Genomic DNA, 24400 nt, shown 5'->3' with positions numbered 1-24400 from the left:
ACACAAACTATGTGTGAACGTGTTAAAGCATTTCAGAAGTGGGTTTATGGAAGGATGTTGAAGATATTCTGGATGGACAGTGTATGAAATAAGGAGGTCCTTGAAGGAATGCATAAGACAGTGGACCATCCAGACATGAACACTTAAATATTTCGGTCACATGATGCAGAAGAACAAATACCACCTGCTGCAACTTATTATCCAGTGAAAGATAAAAGGAAGAAGACTATGGCTCCATGATATGTGAGAATGGTTCAGAAGGAGTACCAAGTCCCTATTCCATTTAGTAGTTTTCAAAGCTGAAATAGCCCTAATGATTACAAAACTTCATTAACGAAGATGGTACCAGAAGAAGAAAACAGCATGCCAGTGTGAAACCTGACTGTGAGTAAAATGAGACGGTAACTTGCTAGGTAAAAAGTGTATGGTTGGCTCTCAGGTGTTGCTCCAGAAAGGCCCAAAGAAGCATTCTAACACTATTTTCAGCCTAATGGTACATCTGGAAAAAATATAATTGATGAATTTGTAGCGAGGGTCTTTATCTTTATATTGATGTTTTTATGAATTGTTTGGTTTAGCTTACATAGGCAATGTTAAATTAAAGATTATTCAGGTAAGGAAGGCAAAAGGTTTGAAGTAAGGTAGTTATACTCACTAATCATGGTGCCAATGCATGTTGATTACCAGTCACACATTAGAGTTTCATCATATTTTGTACACTTGACAATGATGGCCCTGCAGACAGATCACTACACAACAGGCTGTGAAGCCAGCCTAACAGAAAAAACTGGTGAGTACCTGAATCATTTTAATCTAGAGGTTTATATTCTCAGATTTTGGAGGGCCACTATGGCTGCAAGTTTTCATTCCAACCTCATCCTTAATATAGTAACAAGTGACTCCTGCTAGGTTAACCTACTTGACCTGATTAACCTACCTGATTCAGCTGGTCAGATCACTCTCAGTAGTGCCCCTGTAGAATGTGGTGACAATAGAGGGAGGTAGGCTTGCCTTTCTTAGCTGCTGAAGAAAGTGGGGATGCTGCTGCACCTTCTTGACCATGCAGGGTGCACATGGAGTGTTGTGCTCTTGACCAGTTGCAACCTGGAGCCCTTGATATGCAATGAGGTGAAGTCAGCAGTCACAAGAGACAGATTGTTGCACTTGCATCAGTCCACCAATCATCTTATCTCCATTCTGTAAGCTGACTCATCCCAATTTCTGGTTAGACCCACCACTGTTGTATCATCAGACAGCTTAATGATAGTGTGAAGAGCTGTACGCAGCCATACAGTCATAAATCAACAGAAGAGGGCTGAGTACACATTCCAGGGGAGTGCCATTGCTCAGTGTGATGTTACTGAAGGTGGTGTTGCTGATGCAGACTGTCTGGGCTCTCTTTCTCAGGATGTCCAGGATCCAGTTGCATAGGGAATTGTTGTAGCCAATCAGACTCAACTTCCCTATGAGCTTTTGAAGGATGATGGTGTTGAATGCTGATCAGAACTGTAGTGACTCGTTTGTTGATGGGTCAGGGCCAGAGGAAGAGTAGATAATATTGTATCCTCAATAGAATGGTTCAAGCAATATGCAAACTGGACAGGGTCATGTGATGTACAAAGTCTGGCTTTCAGAGGGCCCAAGACAAGCCTTTCAGAGCAGTTGATGATGACCAGTGTGAGTGTTATGGGGAGATAATCATTGAAGCAAGAGTTAGAAGACTTCTTCGGCATGGGTATGATGAAGCACTTGGGGATGACTGACTGTTGAAGATGCCTGTAAATATGTCCAACAGTGGGTTTGCACATTCAATTGCATATCATTTTGAGACAGATATAGTATGGAAGACATAGTGTGGTGTTATGGGTCCACAGCTCGTTGAGTAAAGGCCATTTTTAAATAAATAATCATTGTGCTCGCGGCTTAGCGAGGGGACGTTGGCCATAGTGGGCGTGGGACGATCCGTAGGGTGTGGGCGTTTCTCACCTAGTGCACAGGTGAGGAACTGCCCACATTCATGATTGTCCCGCGGCTAATGCTGCAGCTGCTGTGGCCCTCGTCATTTTAAAAAGAAGCGCGAGTCGGTTTTAGGGGAAGAAGAAAAAAGAAACGTTCGGGAAGAGAAAGAAACGACCGGAGAGAGAAAGGAAAGGAGAGGACGGAGGTTACAGGGAGCGTGGAAGCAAGCGGTGCAGGAGAGAGACGGACACGCGGAGCGTGTGGTGAGCACGCGATCGGCCGTGGGCAGCTGCGAGGAAGCTGGGTGTTAGGCCGACACCCAGGTGTTTGTGTAGATGTCGCTCCCGCTGAGCGATCTGGTAGCGGGAGTGACCAAGGTGAAAGCGACGAGCCGCAGAAGGGTAGCGGAAGTCGGGAGGCTTGGAGTGGCAGTCCTTGGTGTGAGCGTCCTGGAGACCAAGGAGTCCAAGTCTCGAGGCTGGGATGAGAGCCAAACCGAAGCCAGGGATCGGGAGGTCTCCAGTCTTGCGTGTGATGTAGGAGGGCAGCTGCAGAGAGCGTCTTGCCTGCTGCTAAGCCCGTACGGGATAAGCAGGTGAGACGCATACAGAAAAGCACCGGATTTGTTTTTTTGTTTTAAAGACTGCTTCCAGGAGAAGATTTTAACCTTCGTTTTTTAAGGATTGTTTTTTCTATTTATTGGTTTTACTCCACGTTCTTTTTATGGATTATTTATTTAATGAATTTGAAACTGCACTATTTATGGAACACTGTTTTTGTTTTTGTTGACTGTTTTTAATAAAAGCACTTTTGCACTTTCTACCTTCCCCTTGCTCAGTAATTTGCCTCCATTGACTAGCTCATTCGGCAACATTATCGACGGTGTTGGGTTCAAGTGCTTCCAACATCAAAGGGAGTGTGGAGCCAGAACCCACATCGTCACACATAGGCGCAAACATGATCTGTATTAGCCTGATCATCTGTTCTCTCCTTTTACATTTCATTGTTGTTTTGCAGCTTGTTAAAAAAATGAAACAATTGAAATGCAAGTCGATTTAAATCAAGGCAAGGCAGTATGTTCCACTACCATTAGCAATTGATCACTAATGGAGAAAGTGGCTGAAATGAAAACCTGAAGCTGTTGTGGCCCTCCTGGAACTGAGTTTGACACCCCTACTTTAATCCTTTTCACCTTTAAAACCTAGGACACTAATAAAGAAGCCTGCAAAATGCAACATCTCTAGTGAAAACAACACAATACCTGTGAATACCACTGTAACAGTAAAAAATATTCATAGTACACACTGCAGGGAAAATCATAGTTTGGTTTTATCCCTACATGAGGTTTTGTGATCATATGAATGCTGTCCTTATAAAAGTGTAATGGCCAGGTCCAAAGTAAAAGAAGCTCTAGTGAGGTTCAGCTTACCAGATTTGCTGTTAAACTGGTCAGCTACACGTAGGGACTCAAGGTCTACCCTGTGCCTCCTGTCCTTGTTTTGACAAGCTTGCCTTTGTACCCTCCCTTGTTGCTTTTCCTTAACCAGAACATCTGGTGATGATTCATAACCTCAGATGAGACTAAAGACTTCTTCACTCTGATGGCCTTGATGATTTGAAAGGCTAACAGGTCAATTAACCAAATATCTCCAGTCCAGCTGCTCTTCTGCCAGAAGCGTTTATGTGGCCCGTCTTGTCAAGCAACAGGCAGCCCTGCTGGCTGTCTTGAATCAAATTGCCTGAATACTCTGCCCTATTAATGCACCATTTCATTATTTACACAGAAATACAGACAAAAGCAAAGTAATACATGTAGAATACAAATAGCAGTTAATGCACTTAATGTTCCTTAAAGAAAAAAAAGGTTATATTCCTTATAGTGTTCCTTGAGTTATGCTCTGTACAAGATTACCGGCTATTGAAGCCTGTCAATATGTTTTGGGAGAAGAACATCCTTCATCAGGACAACTCTAAACTGAGAGGCACAATTCCTCGTTCATAAATATTCTTGTGTGCATTTCCAAAATGAGGCAGCAGTGTCAAAGCGTGCTGATCGTAAAATATCTACAGATTTAATGATGAGGCTTACTTTTCTATAAAGAATGCACATACAATGGCAGAACATTTTATCTTTGATAGGCACGTGTTTTAACACCCACCGACATGTCCGGGGCAGGCATTTTTTTTAAATGATATCTGAGGAAGTGCCACATTCAAGATGTGAAATACAGACAGTAATAGAAGTGCAGAATTAGTCTGTTTCCAAGTGCTTAGATTGCTAAACTCTAGAAGGAATGCTTGGATTTTTATATTGTCTGTAGAAATTTGTGATTTGTGTGCAAGTTGTTTTTTTTTTTTTTTCTGGAACACAAGATAAATACCGTAATAAAATTTATACAAGTTCATCTCAAATTGCCAAGGCTGGGCAAGTAACAAACTTCAGAATCCAAAAAGTGTCTTGCCGTCGCTGATGATTTATCATAGACTTCCCTTCTTGGATCTGGCTTAAGTATTTCAAGGGCTGCGCACATTAAATCAAGCACTGTATGAAGAAGTGTTCCACTTTTTTAAATCCAAACATGCTGCTCTTAAGTTAAGGTATTTGGTATATGATAGTCTTTTGCCAACATGCAGAAGATGACAGAAACAGTTTAAAGCAGTGACGGATTACACAACTTATAGTTGGACGGGTTGTTGAACTTGACAATTGAAGGTGCTGATCTGGTCACCAGAGTATTTCACATTACATGACAAGGAATCACAGGTGATGATGAATTAGATGACTCCATGACAACTTTCTAGCAGATAAATGGTGTTTACAGTAGGGTGTGCTTCCTGTGTGTTTGCTCTGTGATGGACTGGTGCTCTCTCCAGCAGCCTTGCTGATTCTTGTTTAACTAATATTCGAGCAAACAATGGATTGCAATATATTGTGTACTGTATGGTAAAAATATGATCAATGCATTTATAATTAAATGTTAATCATTCATTTTTAGTAATGTGAATTTCTTCAGTGTGTTTAAACGATTTTCTTCTTTTTTTTCCCCCAAGGAAAAGAAATGGAAACGTGGGACAATAAACCAAATGCTGCAGTCATTGGAGGTAAGTAGAAGGAATTGACTTCAATGTTCTTTGTGTAGAATACAATTTAGGCATGCAAACACATTGTGTGAAGCAAAGATATTCAGCAGATTAAACATTTATTCAAATAATTCAGTAATAATTTCACAATAATTGCCTTTTTGTTAAAATGTAAGATTTCTAATGTACATAAAGATATACAGAAATAAAGAAATGGATAAAATCAAATTCCGGTTTAGTGCTACAATTAATCTACCTTAATAAAAGGGTAAGTGTCTGTGTTTCTGTCTGTGTGCCCATGCAGTTGCGATGTCATTGCAAAAGATGGTGCATCACAAAACAGTTTTAGTAATAAAATGCACTGCATTTGTCACTCCAACAGATGGCTTATCACAAACATTTTAAAAATAAAATGCATTTCATTTGTTCTTCCCTCTTCAAACCTTTTTACCCATCCGTAAACTTTTCATTGAGTTATACTGCTTTCTCTTATGCCCTGATCCAACATCCTTCAGTGAATTTCAGCAGGTTTTCACTCCTTCTGCCCAAAGAACTCTCACTACAACACATTGCTCAGTAATTTTGCAGTCACACAGCAGAGCGTCCACATTCATTTGACCTTCACTTCAACTAGACTTGTGTTTAAACTACCTATAAGCCATCACAAACGCGTTGTATTATGTCAGCTTCCACCCGTTATGGTTACCTTTAAATTTTCAAATTGCCTTTACTTTTGAATTTACCCTTGTATTTACATTCTTTAGGTGACATTACAATGGCACAGTGGTAACACTTCTGCCTTGTAGAAAGGAGCCTAGGTTTCATGCCCCAGGTCTTCCCTGCCTGGTGTTTGCTGTTTATCCTGTGTCTTTGTGGGTTTCCCCAGGTGCTCTGTTTTTCCGACAGTCCTAAGACATGCAGGTTAGGTGGATTGGCGCCCTTTCCAGTGATTGTTCCTGTCTTGCATCCGATGCAAGGACAAGCGAGTTTGGAAATGGGTGAACGAGTGAACGGAAGGTAACAATTTTTCATAAAAAAGGCTTATAATGTCCTATTTATGCTGATGACATTCAGCTTTATATGGCTGTAACTAAAGACCCTACTTACCATACTTGTAGTTTGCATTAATGAAATTCCCTATTGGATGATCGCTCTAGTTTTCTGCTTTTAAATGTTGGTAAAAATCATGTTTATTTGTAGGATGTGGTAAAAACATGAAAACCCCACCTGTCAGTTCTTTAATCTTTGGAAACTATAAGGTAAATTTTAATTCCTCCATGTGTATTCTGGGTGTGGAGTTTGAAATAGAACTCAGTTTTAACGCACAAAGCTACTTGTAAATCTACATACTTCTATTTAAAGAATACATTCTGTATTATGTAATTGTATTTTGTTTTAACCATTGCCTTTAATATTTTCTAATATATCATGTGCTTTTATGATCTAAAGTGCTTTAGTCAATTGTTGGTCAATAGCCACTGACATAAATCATTGAGAGGCTCATGAGTTTTGGTGCACTGGAGAGTTCAGCCAACTTAAGTACATCTGTGAGTCTTTCCTCATCCTTTGTCTGTTAAATGTCACTTTTCTTTGTCCGTTTTTTAAAACACTGATATGGTGGATTTATATCAGAAAGTCTCATACGCACTGCAAAACTGCTGACTCAATCACTGTGTTATGTTAAAACGAAATATGAGCCAAATAGGCCAAATTTTTTTTTAAACCAGAAAACATGTAACAGAGACATAAATAATAAAACATCAAGATAAAATACAGTAGAAAAGGTATGTTGAGTGTCCACTTCTGTACTGATGCAGATTTAGTAAACATCCTTTGAGTAACATGTTTTGAAACAGTCACCAAAACACAGGCAGATGTTGCAGTGGGTACAGTACAAGCATGGCTCTTTTGCACACTTTTCTTATAATATTTTTTTGTTGCTTTCCCATGAGATGATACAATGTCTTTGCCTGAACCACACAATTGACATGTCCCTTGTGTCATTGTAGGCTACCAGAGCTCAAGGCTTAGTGGCTCCCACATTTTCTCCAAAACAAATATTGACAATTGCTGCATTGTGAACAGTGATAAGATGACTAATGTCTTTCTTGTCAATGTACATGATCACATTCATTTTGCCTTTTTGCCAAGTGGATACTGCACCCCACTACAGTTTTATGCAACTGAATTCACCATGCGTATCACAGCGCTTGAATGTACATGTTATGAACTCTGAATCTGAAGCATGCAAGTCCCAAGCAGTTCCAAAAATGCCAACTAGAGGGGGAAATGCCATAAAAAAAACAGCTAGCAACAGATGCCATGTAGGATCTTTATAAAATAAAAGATTTACTTCACAAAAAAAATGCTATTTAACAAAAGAAAGCTCCATAGAGTACAAAGTGCCAGTGGAATTGCCTGAGGAAAAAGGCCAGTCCAGTACAAACAAAGTTCCAATACGATACCCAAGGAGAGTGGTTGAAAAACAGAGTAAGAAGGTCAAAATTCAGAAAATGTAAAAAAAAAAAAAAAAGCACAAAAGAAACATTCACTGACTCACAAGTACATTCAATGAACTGCCAGGAACTGTGGGAAACCCTTACATTTATAGGGCTGTCTCTGGTGGTCCCAGCCAGAGGAGACACCCTGACTGAAATGGAGCAGATCAGTGGTGTATTCAGCAGTTTCAGTGTCCAGGTCAACATCTGGTGACCAATTCACATTGTCATCACTATTGCTTGATTCAACTGATGGTTCAGTTTCAGTTTGTTCTAAAACTGGATTTACACCTCCACGTTTACACGCTATTATATGCAACAACAACAACATTTATTTATATAGCACATTTTCATACAAAAGAATGTAGCTCAAAGTGCTTTACATAATGAAGAATAGAAAAATAAGAGACACCGTAAGAAAATAAAACAAGTCAACATTAATTAACATAGAATAAGAGTAAGGTCCAATGGCCAGGGGGGACAGAAAAAACAAAAAAAAAAACACTAGACGGCCGGAGAAAAAAAAAAAAATCTGCAGGGATTTCAGGCCATGAGACCGCCCAGTCCCCTCTGGGCAATCTACCTAACATAAATGAAACAGTCCTCTTTGTATTTAGGGTTTTCATGGAAGGACTTGATGATGATGATGATGATGATCACGTGGACTTCTAGCTTTTAGTCCATCAATGCTGGGGCATCATGGTGCTTTGAGTAGGTTGGTGGTGGCGCAGGCCGCCACCACAGAGAAACCGGAAAAGAAACGAGAGAGTAGGGGTCAGTACGGATTTTAGAGCCACCATGAATAGTTATTATGATGAATTGAACATACAGAGTATCACGATTAAGATAAAGTGAAGTTAGCAGTGTTTTAAAGTGCTCCACTGTATTAGCCTGGCGAATTCCTATCGGCAGGCTATTCCAGATTTTAGGTCCATAGCTAACTTCTTTTAAGTTTAGCTTTTGGAATTCTAAGCAGACACTCATTTGAGGATCTAAGGTTACAATTTGGAATATAGGGTGTCAGGCATTCCGATATATAAGATGGAGCGAGATTATTTAAGGCTTTGTAAACTATAAGAAGAATTTTAAAGTCAATTCTGAAAGACACAGGTAACCAGTGTAGCGACATCAAAACAGAAAAAATGTGTTCGGATTTTCTTTTCCTAGTTAGGATTCTAGCAGCTGCATTCTGCACTCGTTGCAAATGATTTATGTCTTTTTTGGGTAGTCCTGAGAGCAGTGCGTTACAGTAATTTAATCGACTAAAAACAAAAGCGTGAGTTAATTTCTCAGCATCTTTCAATGATATAAGAGGTCTAACTTTTGCTATATTTCTTAAGTGAAAGAATGCTGTCCTAGTGGTTGCAGTGTTGTGCAAGATCACACCTCACAAGAACTAACTCAAAGTTCAGTTCACACAGATTAAAATGAATAAATTCACATTCATAGTTCACCATTTCAATTTTGAACTACTTCCTGTTCAGTTCATTTTGTATTTTTTAAGGATTGAGAATAAATGACCCATGAGTTTACTTTTTTTACAGATTTTCTCCAACGGGGAAAAATATAAAGTGGCCTCACCAAGAACAACGTTTTCCTAAAAGCAAAAGTGGAGCTTCACTGCATGCTCGTGTCAGCGGGGGTGCAGCTTAAGTACTAGGAGGCATACACAGACTGTGCCTATCTGATTTTACATTATTTTTTTCCGAATACAAATAAATGGTAAAACATGAATTCAAAATAAATATTTGTAAAACTCCAGTATTTGTGCTTATCCGAATACCGGATTCGGCTCCACCCCTACATTGCAGGGCAAAGCAAAACGTTTAATCTGGACCTAAACCAGATCCAGAATGTCACATAAACCTGAACTAGCTCACATTCAAGTTCTTCACTTGCAATACGTTACGTTAAGTTCACTGTTATTAGAAAAATGAGCTTGTTCAATGAACTAATTCATGCACAACACTGATTATATGTTTTGGTACAGACTCCGCCCCATTCACGAATATTGATAAATTATCATTGAGTGGCAAAATGCATAGCAATATTCGTAATTGTTTTGCAACATGATGTTATTCTGACTTAACACTTTAAATCATATAATAAATAGATACTCGGGCTTAACCATAATAACATAGAATTCTGAGATGCTTGGGGAGGTTAGAAGGCATTGGATGACTCTCTTGTTCCGTGAATATCTTTCTGATTGATTGTGGCTTTAATTTGAAGTTCTTAGTAGCTAAGAAAGAGTATCTAGTCCTATATTGTTCTGTTTGGTGCCTTGTGTAGTAACCTTGTCCTGTAACCCTTGTTCTCAAACAGCCCCCCTGACTGATGTTTACTTGATTAGGTTGACCTCTTGTGTAAGACACTTTGGATTAAAAGCTTCTGCTAAGTGAGGTAATGTAAATGTAAGCTTTTATACACATCATAATTCATAATTATCAGTTCAAGCCCATATTGATTCTTTTATATCTTATCAGTAATTTGCATTAAGTTTGGGAAATAAGACCCTGGTTGGAACTCATGCAAGAGCAGGCTGGTCAAGTGGAAGTTGTTGATTTCACTGGACCAGTGTTCCTGAGAAATATGGTCATCTTCTTTGTTCTTGGCCTCGTAATCTCAATGTTTTGTGACTAAAGTATGGAGGCAGTATGAATCATCTGATCATGAGATTTCTTTAATAGTGAACAAGTAGAAAACAATTTTATTCCAGTCTCATCCATCAGATAGATAAAGTAAAACCGCAGTGTTGCAAAATACAAAAAGGCATATCCAAGATGAAACCATGAGACGGGTGCAGTAGATAGATAATGTAGGTAAAAAGTAAGTACTGTAAATAAACAGATTTTACACTGACTCACACAACTGATCTGTTCTTGGCAATTGGCAGAGGTCATGTATCATTTCCAACATATAAATTTCCCTAATCCTTCAGTTCATTATTTTTTTAAAACCAGATGTTTCAGTTGCAGTGTCTGGAGTTTTTTTTTAATTGTGAGAGCTAGGAACTGGCTTGTACACACACCAACATTTCTCAAGATGGGAAAATTTACTAATAATCTGAACTGCACGTCTTTGGGATGTTGGAGGTAACCAGAGCAGATGGGACAACCCAGACGAATGCAGAAGAGCATGAAAATAGTGACTGGACAGGGGAGTGTCATCCAGGACTCTGGAGCTGCAAGAAAGCAGCTCTGTCTGCATTGTCACTGTGCTGTCACCCCACTCAAAGTGTTCTTCTCTGACATTAATAAACATACAGTGATATCTGAATATCCTTTTAAAGGGGACTTCAGTAGTGGGCAATGGAATTAAACTTGATCTGAAACCAGGGTGATACTTTGACTAAAAATAATTTTAAATGTTATTGACTGAAATAAGAGAATGAAAAACTCAGTCTTGCTATCTTGCCTTTATTTAATGAAACCATCATTTACACAAGGTGAGTAGCCTGATCTGTTCTAAAAAGCACAGGGGTCCGAACTGCTGTGTTTTGTTTGCCTTTCAATCCTTGACAGTTTAGTATTTCCCTCAAAGCAAACCTGTGTTTGCCAACAGTACTTGCAATGAAAGAACGTAAATATATTTCTACTTCGAAAATAAATTAATCTTTCTAGCAAATGCACGATTGACCTTTCTTTGTATTAAAAAGCGCTGAGTGATAGCTAACAATAACATTGTTACTGAAGACAAAAAATATTCATGACCTTACCTTTGAAAAAGCAGGGTGATTAAATTAGACTTGTTACTGCAGATGTCCTGTCATCATGAAGCGTCTGCATTGAGTTCATTAAAACTCAAATAAAATACTGACAAGTGGCTTTAACAGCCATACGACTTGACAATAGTTATTCTATACATGTATATATTGGTTCATGAATATCTTTAAATATTTGCCACCTTTTTTTAATCTCCATTAATTTTGCTGAGTTGTGTTAAAAGTTTGGTAAAGTTGGTATTTTGGTTTAAAGTGGGAGGTCCGAAAGATTCCCCAGCTCCACATGTTATTCTCAGTGGCTCCGAATACACGAACAGTTCTGCTAATAAAATAATCTGAAGTAAGCAGGCATTATAAATGTATGTGACATTAATTTATGAAGAGCTGCAATTAATGGAATGGCAGTCAATTTAGGAAAGCATAAAGTTTGTTGTCCTGTGTGCCAGTGTGGAGGATGAAGCCATTAAGACTTCACAGAAAGAGTGTTTCACTGCTGGACTCCAATATCGGGCCTTTATTTTCTTTGTGGTTTGCTTGATAAATAAATCAAACTATGGGCGGCATGGTGGTGCAGTGGGTAGCGCTGCTGCCTCGCAGTTAGGAGAACCCGGCTCACTTCCCAGGTCCTCCCTGCGTGGAGCTTGCATGTTCTCTCCTTGTCTGCGTAGGATTCCTCCAGGTACTCTGGTTTCCTCCCACAGTCCAAAGACAAGGTCAGGTGCATTGGTGATTCTAAATTGTCCCTGGTGTGTGTTTGGTGTGTGTGTGTGTGTGCCCTGCGGTGGGCTGGCGCCCTGCCCGGGGTTTGTTTCCTGTGTTGGCTGGGATTGGCTCCAGCGAAACCCTGTGACCCTGTAGTTTGGATATAGCGGGTTGGACAATGGATGGATGGATAAATCACACTATATCACTAGAAATTGTTGTTTTTTAGGGTTTGCTGTTGGAACTTGATTCATCTGGATATTCTCCAAGCTTTTCCAAACAGCATCACTGTTTCATTTCTTCCCAGCTGATTGGTGTCATGATTGAGGAGATCTTGCATTGCATCTGTTGGGTTATTGCAGCTCTTTTAGACTGTTAATTTTAATCATTGAATATACAAGATAGCTAAAAATCTAAATACTGATTTCTGTGCACCTTAAAGGTTAGTGGCATGTTTGCAAGCTGACATTAGAATATTAAATATTGAATCTTTTCCGTGATTACATTTTATAAAGATGAAGCTGTAATTATACTAGGCTTATTAATAATCTGCCTCTGCAATACAAGTAGAACGCTAGCTTGTCTGAGTAATGATTCAGGTCAGAACACAGAGTTTTATAATTTGCTGCTCTCATGACATTTAAAAAAATCCAAATAATTGAAGATTACAGCATATACACTAAGAGATGAGCTTACATACAGGATGGGCGCCATGCGTTGCTACAGGAATCCACTTTTATTATTTCTTCCTTTTCTACAGGACTGCAAAGCTTTCATCGTTCACCAGCATTCAGCCCTCTTTCTGTGCCACACATGCAGTGTCCTTTTTATTTCAAACAATGAGCTTGTTTGGTGTCTGTTCACTTTTTAAAGCCGTAAACATACAGTTTATAAAATTGCAGGGAGAAGAAACGGAGACGCAATGTGTCTGCCCTGCTAGTACAGACGTGACATTGGCCTGCATACACCAATATTGAGCATGGGAAAGGCGCTATAAAAATAAAATGTATAATTATTATTAGGACTTGTCCAGGAATGTCTTCTGGAACACCCAGTGTAACTGCAAAATATGTGTGGTCCAATAACATGAAGACAACAGAATGCAATATTGGTACATAAAAGGAAGAAAGGAACATAATGCATTGGTTTTAGTGAGTTTGCCAACTCCTTAAATCATTAATAGAATGTTTCAGCTTTGTGGACGGGACTGTATTTTAAAGATGGTGGAAGAACAAAGAAAGAAAAGAAAACCATCAGTAAAAAAATGATAGAGGTCCTTAGTTTGTGACCCACTAAAGAAAGCTGTAAAATATGTGAATATACAGTTCATGTTGTATAACGCTTTTGTCAGACAGCACATTAAGAGTTTGACATAAATCTTCAAGATTCCGTCATGTACTGTAGGGTGCAATAACGATTATGTGTCACTTTGTCTACAGTATTGAGATGATAGACATTTCTTTATTTTCTACAGTCTCATGGCAGCTGTTTCTTCTTCTACAGCACAAAGGCCTGTAAGCAACATGCCGCCTTGTATATGAGCAGGGTTGTAAACTGCACTAGCAGTCACAAAGGACATGCAGATGTATAAAATGTATTTCTTTTGTACATTCTGATTCTTGTCTGCTTCTGTGATGGACTGCAGGCATGTGGCAGGCAAAGTCAAGGTTACATAACCAAAATAATGCTCTGCGTTTTTAAAAACTAACAAAACAGATCTCTCAGAGTACATGGCGACTTTAAGCCAATGTCACATCAAGTGCCTTTTTGTCAGATTTGCTGACTGCAGTTGCTGGTCTCGTCACTACATCACACAACTGGAAATTGCGGCACATGTCATACTTAACCGAATGAGCACTGATCTTCCTGCACTGTCAAGCTCGGCCCCTTTTTCTAATAGCCAGTGACGTGCTGCCTGACGTTATTGTAGCAAGTTGCAGACTACAGTTATACCTTATGATGCTTGGTGCTTGTGAAAATCTGTGAATACATTTTGGGCCCCACACCTCATATCCTACTACTGTACTGTTGACTATAAGTCAATTGTTTAACAAATTCTAGACAATACAATACAGTTATATATATATATATATATATATATATATATATATATATATATATATATATATATATATATATATATATATAACTCTTAAAAAAAAAGTAAAACAATATATAATTTCTGTACCATATTCTGTACTGCACTGCAACAGTAACATACAGAGTCTTCATCCTGTCAGTGTAGTTGCAGCACTAGCTTCACAGATTTCCTGCTGTTTTTTTCTTGATATGCCTTACTGTCGACTCATTAAAGGAATACTCCACCCAAACACAAATATTTTTTTTATGTTATTTACCCCATGAAGTTTGGACTGGTGGCCGAGAAATACTTTGAATCTCATGTTTTTTGTGAAGTAAGTACATCTTGAATATTCAAAACCGACGGCGCCCATCAGTGACTTAATTCTGAACAATGGCAGATGATTCATATCCGTGAAAGAAAGAAAAATATTTTCACGTAACTCATGTTGCATAATCCCCATATCTGATGTCAATTCATATAGGTAAAACTTGCAAAATGCATTTTTGATAAAATATTATTAAGTTACTTCCTGGAAAGTAAGCAGGAAAGATGTCATTCCCACAATGCTGTGCATTTGACTGCCTCTTCCCCTTATTCATTGGTTGAGAGTCCTGTCTTTAATTGCATTGTGGGAATGACATCTTTCCTGTTTACTTCTTGCAAAATAATTTCCATTTAATTATTGATGCCAAACCTGTGATTAGGCAGATCTGCAAATCATAAACCCTGTAGTTGGAGGGAGTCATTGGGCAGGTCGACTCTCTAAGGTTATGTAAATTAACACTGCAACTGAATATCGCCAAAAATGTTGTATAACGTGGCATAGGTTTTCAGTTGCTGCAAATCAAAATAATCACATTTGCTGGCTACACATATTAATGTAATAGACACAAATCTCTTGGATGTCGCAGACATATTTTATTTTGTTAAATAGACATCTGTGATTCTTGTAGGTAGGTAGATTCTTGTAGTTGTTATTATCCAGCTGCTTATTTCAAAAATAATCCCAATTTTATTCAGAATATTTATAATGGCTGTTTACAAATTATATCACTTAATACCACAACGTTAATTTGACTTAACCAAAATGTTTAACAATAGCCATAGGACTATCTGTCACACATCAGATGTTTGCACACCAGTACTGTCTGGAAGGCTAAGCTGTATTCTGGTTAATTTTGGAAATGCTCCACTTGAGAAAATAGGGTTAGGTGGGTTGTTGTTAACAGGGGTATTTTTTTCAAAACAGTTTCTGCAGTGTACGGTTTGTTCTTTGTGGCAACGATTTGATTTCTATTTATTGACATTCCATTTCTTGACAAATTGTTGCAATGAGCTTTGTATAAATGACAAGAAAAATGAATAATGTATGTAAACAGATTCTGTCTAAATGTTTTGCATGGTTGTGGAAGCTGATCAGGACAACCGGTTACACGTCTTACATCATGAAAGCTGTTTTTTACCTCTAGACAGTAAATGACCTGAAGATCAAAATTGTTTTAACTACTTAGTTAATGAATAAATTGATTATTACATTTTCCTACATAAGCAAAATTTGTTGAACACAATTAGATATTAATGAAAGTCCTTTTTAACAGAATACACCACCCAAAGATATATTTTTTTAATTTGTTACTTACCCCGTCTTGTTTATAGTAACGACCGAGAAACAATTTTATCCAATGTTTTTATGGAGAAGGGAGATGTGTCGAAAACTGTAGTGTTTAAAAAAGCTCTTTAAAGCTCGCACAGACTACTATTCTAAAATGATAGATAATAATAATCATTGTGCACTGTTTAGAACAGTGGCTAATTTAACAATTAGGTATTCAGATCTACAGTGCGAAATACAAAAAGACATTAGCAGTACAGACTTTAGAAACTTCTTTAATAGAAAAATTAAAAATATAAGATCCCATATCTTAGCATCACAGTGTAAACCACATACGAGTACTAGCTTGGTAGACCCTGTCTTGCCTTGCATTGTATACTTTATAAATTTTAATCCTGTAACTGAGCAGCAAGTCTTAACTTTAATTTCTAAAATGAAACCTATGACTTGTTCTCTAGATCCAGTGCAAACAAAACTAGTAAACAGCTCAATGGATGTTCTTGCAGCACCTATTCTTAACATTATCAATAGTTCATTATTGCATGGCACAGCACCTGATGCAGTTAAAGTGTCAGTCATTAAACCATTACTTAAAACAGTCAAACCTACACCCACACATTCTTAATAAATTTACACACATATCAAATTTGCCCTTTTTCTCTAAAATACTTGAAAAAGTAGCCACCAATCAGGTTCTGTCACAACATACGCAATTTGCAGAATTTATTTACGAAATTCCAATCTGGATTCCGCACTGATCATAGTACACAAACAGCACTAACGTGTGTTGTAAATGACATTCTGATTTCTTCTGTTGAATGAAATGACATTGTAATTATGTTGTTAGACTTAAGTGCAGCATTTGACACCATTGACCATTCTATGTTGCTGCATAGGCTAGAAAATGATGTTGGGCTCACAGGCACTGTCCTTGCCTGGTTTAGTTCTTATTTATCAAATCGATTCCATTATGTACAGAAAAGTGCTGACAGTACTCCATCATTATACACAGAAGTGAGATATGGTGTCCCACAGGGCTCAGTACTGGGACCTTTAGTGTTTTCACTTCCACTGGGATCTATCATTAGGAAACATAATGTTCATTTTCACTTGTATGCAGATGACACCCAGTTATACCTTTCTTTTAGAGCAAATGAAGTTTCTCTAATGTTGTCTTTAATTAGTTGTGTTAGTGAATTAAAGGAGTGGCTGGATGAAAACTACTGGTCTTTAAATACTGATAAAACAAATGTTAATTATTGGAGGGAGTGATGCTGATCGCAACAATATTTTGTCATCATTTAACTCATTTGGAATCATCATTACTTTTACTGAATCAGCCCACAATCTAGGTATTGGCTTTGACTCTAGCATGTCTTTTAAAGAACATATTATAAAACTGTCCAAAACATGTTTCTTTCATCTTAAAAATGTTGAGAAATTAAGGCGTTTTCTAAATATGCGGGATTGACTACTGCAATGCAGTGTTCACTGGATGTTCAAATTGTTCTTTCTACAGCTTTCAGTTAATCCAAAATGCTGCTTCAAGAATTATTACAAGAACAAGAAAATATGAACACATAACTCCAGTTTTTAAATTCTTACACTGGCTCCCAGTTAAGTTTAGGTCAGATTTCAAATTCCCTTTAACATATAAAGACTTAAATGGCCAAGGTCTGGCTTACTTGTCTGAACTTATCATGACTTACAAACCAGAGTGCACATTAAGATCTCAAGATGCCAGTCTGCTCATGATTCCAAGAATTAATAAAATAACAGTGGGAGGTCGAGCTTTTAGTTACAGGGCCCTAAAACTGTGGAATGGTCTGCCTGCTACTATGAGAGATGCCCCTACAGTCTCAGCTTTCAGATCCCAGCTGAAGACTCGTTACTTCAGTTTAGCGTATCCTGACTAGAGCCGCTGATTAACTGTACAGACGGCATCTCTGTTGTTAGTCATTAGCACTAAAACATAAGTTACAATTTGTTACTAATCCTTACCTATTCTGTTTCTCTTCTTGGTAATCAAATATGGCACTTGGTGCCATTGCCCACTTCCCAAGTTGTTTGTCTGCCTTAGGTAAAGTAATCTCTGATGGAGGATCGTAGGAATCGTCGGGTTGATGGGTCCTTTCATCAGATTGGCAAACCCAGCACTGAATCATTTGTGGAATGGCAAGTAGTGGGGAGGCAGCTTTATGGGTCTCCAGGTCTCTGAACAAATTGGAATTCTATTATGTAATATAATATACTCTTGAATTTTCCTTTGTACGTGTAGTACTACTATTGTATTACTGAGGTAGCAATGATAGATTGGTCATCTTAATCTGTGAAGAGGATTACTTGTGTCCTGTTCTGTGCATTGTATGATATTTGCCACATTTGTGACACCCATTGCACAGCCAACCTACCTGGAAAGGTGTCTCTCTATAAATAGGCTTTCCCAAGATTTCTTCCATTTTTTCCACCCAGAAAGGGGATTTCTTGGGGAGTTTTTTTCTTGTCTTCTTAGGGCTTCAAAATTGGGGGGTTTTCAAAAAAAACAAGACCTGTTAAAGCCCAATGTGGCACTCCTTGTGTGATTTTGGGCTGTACAAAAAAGAAATTGCTGTTGTTGTTACATAGCTATTTGTCTGTGGTGTGATGTGATGCTGCCTTCCTCAGCTGACTGTTAGGCTCTTTGGTGTTATTGCTCTCTGTCTGCTTTACTTGTCAAAGATCGATGGCTTACCTAGCCATCAACTAAAGTGACAGTACTCTTTCGTTTTCCTGATCATAATGTGTGCTTCTTTTAGTAGTAGAAAAAAAATATGGTTTTAAAAAGAAACAATGTGCAGGTGAGACATGCAGTAGACGAAAATGTGTATTTGTTTTCTCATTATAGTAACAACAATTTTTTGACTGTTAGGAGTATTCATTTATTCATTTCAGCATAAGTACTGAAACCTCACATCATGCTTCTTCCTCATGGCACATTATTTTTATTACTTGTCGTATTTTTCTTGATTCTTCTATTACGCGTTATTCCAGATAGTGTTTTATGAGACTTATTGTTGTTCATTATTTCTGCTGCCATTGTGCTTTTTTGTTGAGACATTTCTACAAGTAATAATAAATGTAGTAGTTGTGATATTGATTATTGCCAGCCTTACTCTACCTTGTTATTGCGGATATTAATGATGATCATACGAAACTGGTGTTATTATTGTTACTACTTATGCTTTTGTGTTTGCTTCGATACGTCTTTATTGGAAGATCTCTTTTATTTGTATGTCATCTCCTACCTGCTCTTATACTAAGCAGGACAAACTCAGTGCCAAAGCTGAGGGATCCTTCCTAATTCACCTCATACTGTAATGGCCCACATGCTGCTTACAGTCTTCTTCATCTTTTATTTTTCTTTTGGTCAATGCTTCAGTCTGTTCAATGCAACGTCCTGACGTCCATTTTCACTCCTAAACATGACTGCTGGTTCTCCTTGTGTTGCAAGAAGGATAGCAGGTTTAGTTGCTGCTGGTCCTTCCCATTGACTAGCAGATGAGGTCTGAATTAGAGGTCTGCACGGTACTGATTTTTCAATCCTGCTCCCCACTACTCCCACCATAATGTCGTCACCCACTCTTGTCTTCCACACATGCTTAAGGTTCCATTCTTCCTCTGCCTGCATTCCCACTTTGCACTTAAATCAGGCACAGAGCCCAAGTGGATTCTTAAAACAGACAAATCTATAAGGGGGAAAAAAATTACACAGGTAAAAGTAATTCTGATTTTGACTGTTTTTCTTTTTCTTTTTCACAATACAATCACAGTTACTCTGACCATAAATAGATAGGGAGATGAGTAGATAAATGGTGACCAATCATCCACTTATATCCCATGACGGCGTAAACAGTAGTCTGGTTAACACTTTCGGCCCTGGATTTTCTGTTTTTATGGGAAAAATGATTTTGTGAGATATTCTTCCTTTGGGGTGTCTAAAAAGCTCAAAAATGAAAAAACTAAAAAATATCACTATTATATAATAGCTGCCAAATACTTCAATCTTCTTGAGGGAATAAAATTGAAAGTGGAGCTACTTATTATGTGGTGCACAGAAGCATCCATTTTCACATCCATGCTTTATGGACTGTATGCCACCAGGTGGCACCCAAAACAACTGCCACCTCTCCCCAGTCTGCGCTAATAGTAGCATGCCCGGTTCCAATGGCTGCAAACGTACCTGCGCTTTACAAAAATGGCTGCATATATGTAGTAGTAATAGGATGTCAGGGCCGAAAAGGTTAAAATTTCTACAATCCCAAAATGTATTCAGGATTTTATCTTGTACATTACTAAGGCTAAACAAACAGCAGACCCACAGATTTTGGCTGATCCATGTGTGACATGCATATGTTATGTAATTTGGGTGCAGCGTAGGGTTTATTTGAAGAAAATTGCAGTTTTAACAATTCAACACCAACTCATAAATACAGAAATGCCCAAAAAACAACAGTGTACATTTACAGACAAGTAAAATACTAACAATAATAACAGCAACGCCCATGTTTTCAACTAGGACATATTATACTTGACACGTCTGCCCAGGGCATTAGGGGCGTGTGTGTACAATATAACAATGTGTGTAATTCAAAAAGGTGAGGCTGTGGGTGCTAGAGTGATGAACAAAGGGCTGAATATGATGCAACTGGTCATCACAAAGCAAGGAAGACATGCAAAAACATCTGACATGCATCTGCTCACCATGTCGGCCCCCCATTTATGAAAATCTTACACTCCCCCTTCCTTCACCGCTTTGGATCAGTTGGTCTGACACTCTATTTTCTCCTTTTCTTCTTTTAATATCAGTAATAGCAGGAACAGCTCTTCTTCCATCAGCAGTGTCACATCCTCTGCTGTGACATGGACCACCTGGGAGAATATCGACACGGAGATTAAACGGACTGCCAGTATAAAGTGTGTCAGTCGCTCACCGCAGTGTAGTCTGTGCAACGACTTCACCAGACGGTGGTAGAATTTGTGATCAGGGGAGCTGGTATGTGTGGCTTAAAATTAAAGAGCATAAAACTAATTTTAAGTAAGAGTGATCATGAGCAGAAGTGACAGACTGCTCAGGGAGGGCGGCTTTGTGATATTTCCAACTAAAGTAAATTAATGAGGACTACTGCTAGGTTGTAATACATGCAGTGGTCTTCATTTCCACTTCAGATGATGTAAAAAAAAAACTTTAAAACACTGGAGTATGTTTACCTGTTTTTCCTTATTATGGAAGAGAAATAGCAATCGTGCAAGTCCTTAAAGTCTTCACTAAGTAGTTGAATATAAATGAAGACATTTAAAATGATTGATTAGAAAATTTACCAAAGATCCATTGTATATGAAGGTGTTTATCAGGTTTCGATTATATCCCAGCTTGTGTTTCTCTTCTATGAAAAAGAAAATCTGTTCAATCTAATAGGCAGATTGAGATGTCAACTTTGGCATGTGTGTCATAAAACAAGCATTTAAAATACGTGCTCACGGTTGATGCAGTTGAAGCGCATAAGGGGAAAAGAAAAAAACATAGTACTGTAACCAGTAACAATATCGTTCATGCTCAGTGATTCTTTTGAAAACACAGTTAAAAAATAAAAAGGAAAAAAAGGGAGACACCACCGCATCACAGACATCAGCACACCATTGTTTTTCTTGTGAAATTCCCAATAAGTGTGATGTGTCACATGACCCTCTTCCTATTGAAAAAACAAAAGTTGGATCCAAAATGGCCGACTTCAAAATGGCCACTATGGTCACCACCCATCTTGAAAAGTTTCACCCCTCACATATACTAATGTGCCACAAACAGAAAGTTAATATCACCAACCATTCCCATTTTATTAAGGTGTATCCATATAAATGGCCCACCCTGTATACATATATATATATATATACACACTTACATACAGAGTATATACAGTGTGTGTGTGTGTGTGTGTGTGTATATATATATATATATATATATATATATATATATATATATATATATATACACACAATGCATCCAGAAAGTATTCACAGCGCATCATTTTTTTCCTCAGAATTCTACACACAACACCCCATAATGACAACGTGAAAAAGTTTACTTGAGGTTTTTGCAAATTTATTAAAAATAAAAAACTGAGAAATCACATGTACATAAGTATTCACAGCCTTTGCTCAATACTTTGTCGATGCACCTTTGGCAGCAATTACAGCCTCAAGTCTTTTTGAATATGATGCCACAAGCTTGGCACACCTATCCTTGGCCAGTTTCGCCCATTCCTCTTTGCAGCACCTCTCAAGCTACATCAGGTTGGATTGGAAGCGTCGGTGCACAGCCATTTTAAGATCTCTCCAGAGATGTTCAATCAGATTCAAGTCTGGGCTCTGGCTGGGCCACTCAAGGACAATCACAGAGTTGTCCTGAAGCCACTCCTTTGATATCTTGGCTGTGTGCTTAGGGTCGTTGTCCTGCTGAAAGACGAACCGTCGCCCCAGTCTGAGGTCAAGAGCGCTCTGGAGCAGGTTTTCATCCAGGATGTCTCTGTACATTACTGCAGTCATCTTTCCATTTATCCTGACTAGTCTCCCAGTTCCTGCCACTGAAAAACATCCCCATAGCATGATGCTGCCACCACCATGCTTCACTGTAGGCATGGTATTGGCCTGGTGATGCCTGGTTTCCTCCAAATGTGACGCCTGGCATTCACACCAAAGAGTTCAATCTTTGTCTCATCGGACCAGAGAATTTTGTTTCTCATGGTCTTAGAGTCCTTCAGGTGCCTTTTGGCTAACTTCAGGTGGGCTGCCATGTGCCTTTTACTAAGGAGTGGCTTCTGTCTGGCCATTCTACCATACAAGCCTGATTGGTGGATTGCTGCAGAGATGGTTGTCCTTCTGGAAGGTTCTCCTCTCTCCACAGAGGACCTCTGGAGCTCTGACAGAGTGATCATCTGGTTCTTGGTCACCTCCCTGACTAAGGCCCTTCTCCCCCGATCGCACAGTTTAGATGGCCGGCCAGCTCTAGGAAGAGTCCTGGTGGTTTCAAACTTCTTCCACTTACGGATGATGGAGGCCACTGTGCTCATTGGGACCTTCAAAGCAGCAGAACTTTTTCTGTAATCTTCCCCAGATTTGTGCCTCGAGACAATCCTGTCTCGGAGGTCTACAGACAATTCCTTTGACTTCATGCTTGGTTTGTGCTCTGACATGAACTGTCAACTATACATACATATACATACATATATTGTGTGTATGTATATATATATATATATATATATATATATATATATATATATATATATATATACAGTGGAACCTCGGTTTGCGAGTAACTTGGTTTTACGAGTGTTTTGCAAGACGAGCTAAAATTGTTAATAAAATTTTGACTTGATTAACGAGCGACGTCTTGCAATATGAGTAGTATGGATACGCTTTGTCTGCTGAGCGTCATGTGATCACAACAGAGCTGATGGTTCTACTCGCACGTGCGTGTGTGTGTCTGTCTCTCTCTCTCTCTCTCTCGGGCAATCATCTCCTATTCTCCGTCTGAGTCGGCATGCCTCACTCATATAGTCAACATCCGTATGAGTGTATACTGTTTACTGCAGCATTGTGACTATGTGTGTTTGTGTACGTGCGTGTTGTGACGTGCGCGTCCCCATCTTGCGCCCTAAAACACGAAGCTGAGTCTCAGTACTATAACAAGCTTTATTCAGCTTGAAACAGCAACAGCGCGGTTATTTATTGTAGGGGATCTGCCACTCTCCTATACACAGACACAGCAGTCAGGCAGGGTCGTGGCCAAGCAGTACTGTGCCCTGTGCATTTATAATGTTCCTTGTTCCTTGTATCACCCATTGATGGCAGGCGCTTATAGCATGTCAGCGATCTTTTCGGATTCGCTTTTACAACGAACTGCTACAGCGCTGGGAGACAGCAATTGCTTTGGGACGATCTTCCTCGTGTCGTCCCATTGGGTGGAATCCCACAAGAGTTTAGAAACTCACTCACACCAGCCATGATTCTTTTTAAAAGTAAAGTGCAGGTTAATTTGTTTTATGTATTTTTACTTTATATTTTGTATTAATCATTTTTATATGAATAGTTTTGGGTTGTGGAACGAATCATCTGAGTTTTCATTATTTCTTATGAGGAAATTCACTTTAACATATGAGTGCTTTGGACTGCGAGCACATTTCCAGAACGAATTCTGCTCGTAAACCGACCTGTGCCCATGTAAGCGAGAGCACTCTGGGATGAGACAGGGCACTGGCGCTTTCATCTTCTTCTCATTTGTTCACAACACCGTGAGACCACCCATTTAGGATGCCTAGTCAGATTCAGGACTTCTGGTGCAAGCCCCGCCCCCTTCCAGATTCAGTGCCTTAAAACAGGGAGGCCATCCAGAATGGTGCGTCTGTCTGACACCTGAACTTCAGAGAAGATGGAGCTCCTTAAACTAATCTGTTCAAGGAGAGCATCATTTTTGGGCTACAGCAGGTGACTTCTTATATTGTGCCATCGTGCATCCATTATTTTTTTTGCTTCTGCATTAAAAGGAGCTTCAGTTGATGTCCCAACATTCATCAAGGTGGTCACAATATATATCAATTATTTTCTTGGATGTTCATCAAAGCTCCGACCACCTGCCGAATACCGCAGGAATAAAGCCGTCCACCCACTATGATTAAATTTTAGTCCGCCACCACAAGAAACTGAGGTGG

The 24400-nt window shown here is 38.8% G+C and overlaps 1 protein-coding gene across 2 annotated transcripts in view; it reads left to right on the top strand.

Moving 5' to 3' along the window:
• gypc (glycophorin C (Gerbich blood group)) overlaps positions 1-24400 on the top strand; it is a 61086-nt gene that overhangs the window by 30687 nt on the left and 5999 nt on the right. For both annotated transcript variants that reach the window (XM_039756503.1, XM_039756502.1), the window contains exon 2: positions 5011-5061. In XM_039756503.1, coding sequence (XP_039612437.1) covers positions 5019-5061 — 43 coding nt within the window. In that variant the 5' untranslated portion in view covers positions 5011-5018. The remainder of the gene's footprint in view (positions 1-5010; positions 5062-24400) is intronic.

The sequence above is a fragment of the Polypterus senegalus genome, chromosome 6 (assembly GCF_016835505.1).
Source record: "Polypterus senegalus isolate Bchr_013 chromosome 6, ASM1683550v1, whole genome shotgun sequence".
In the NCBI taxonomy this organism is placed as follows: domain Eukaryota; kingdom Metazoa; phylum Chordata; class Cladistia; order Polypteriformes; family Polypteridae; genus Polypterus; species Polypterus senegalus.
Note: the sequence above shows the minus strand (reverse complement) of the source record. Positions and strands in the feature narration are given on the sequence as shown.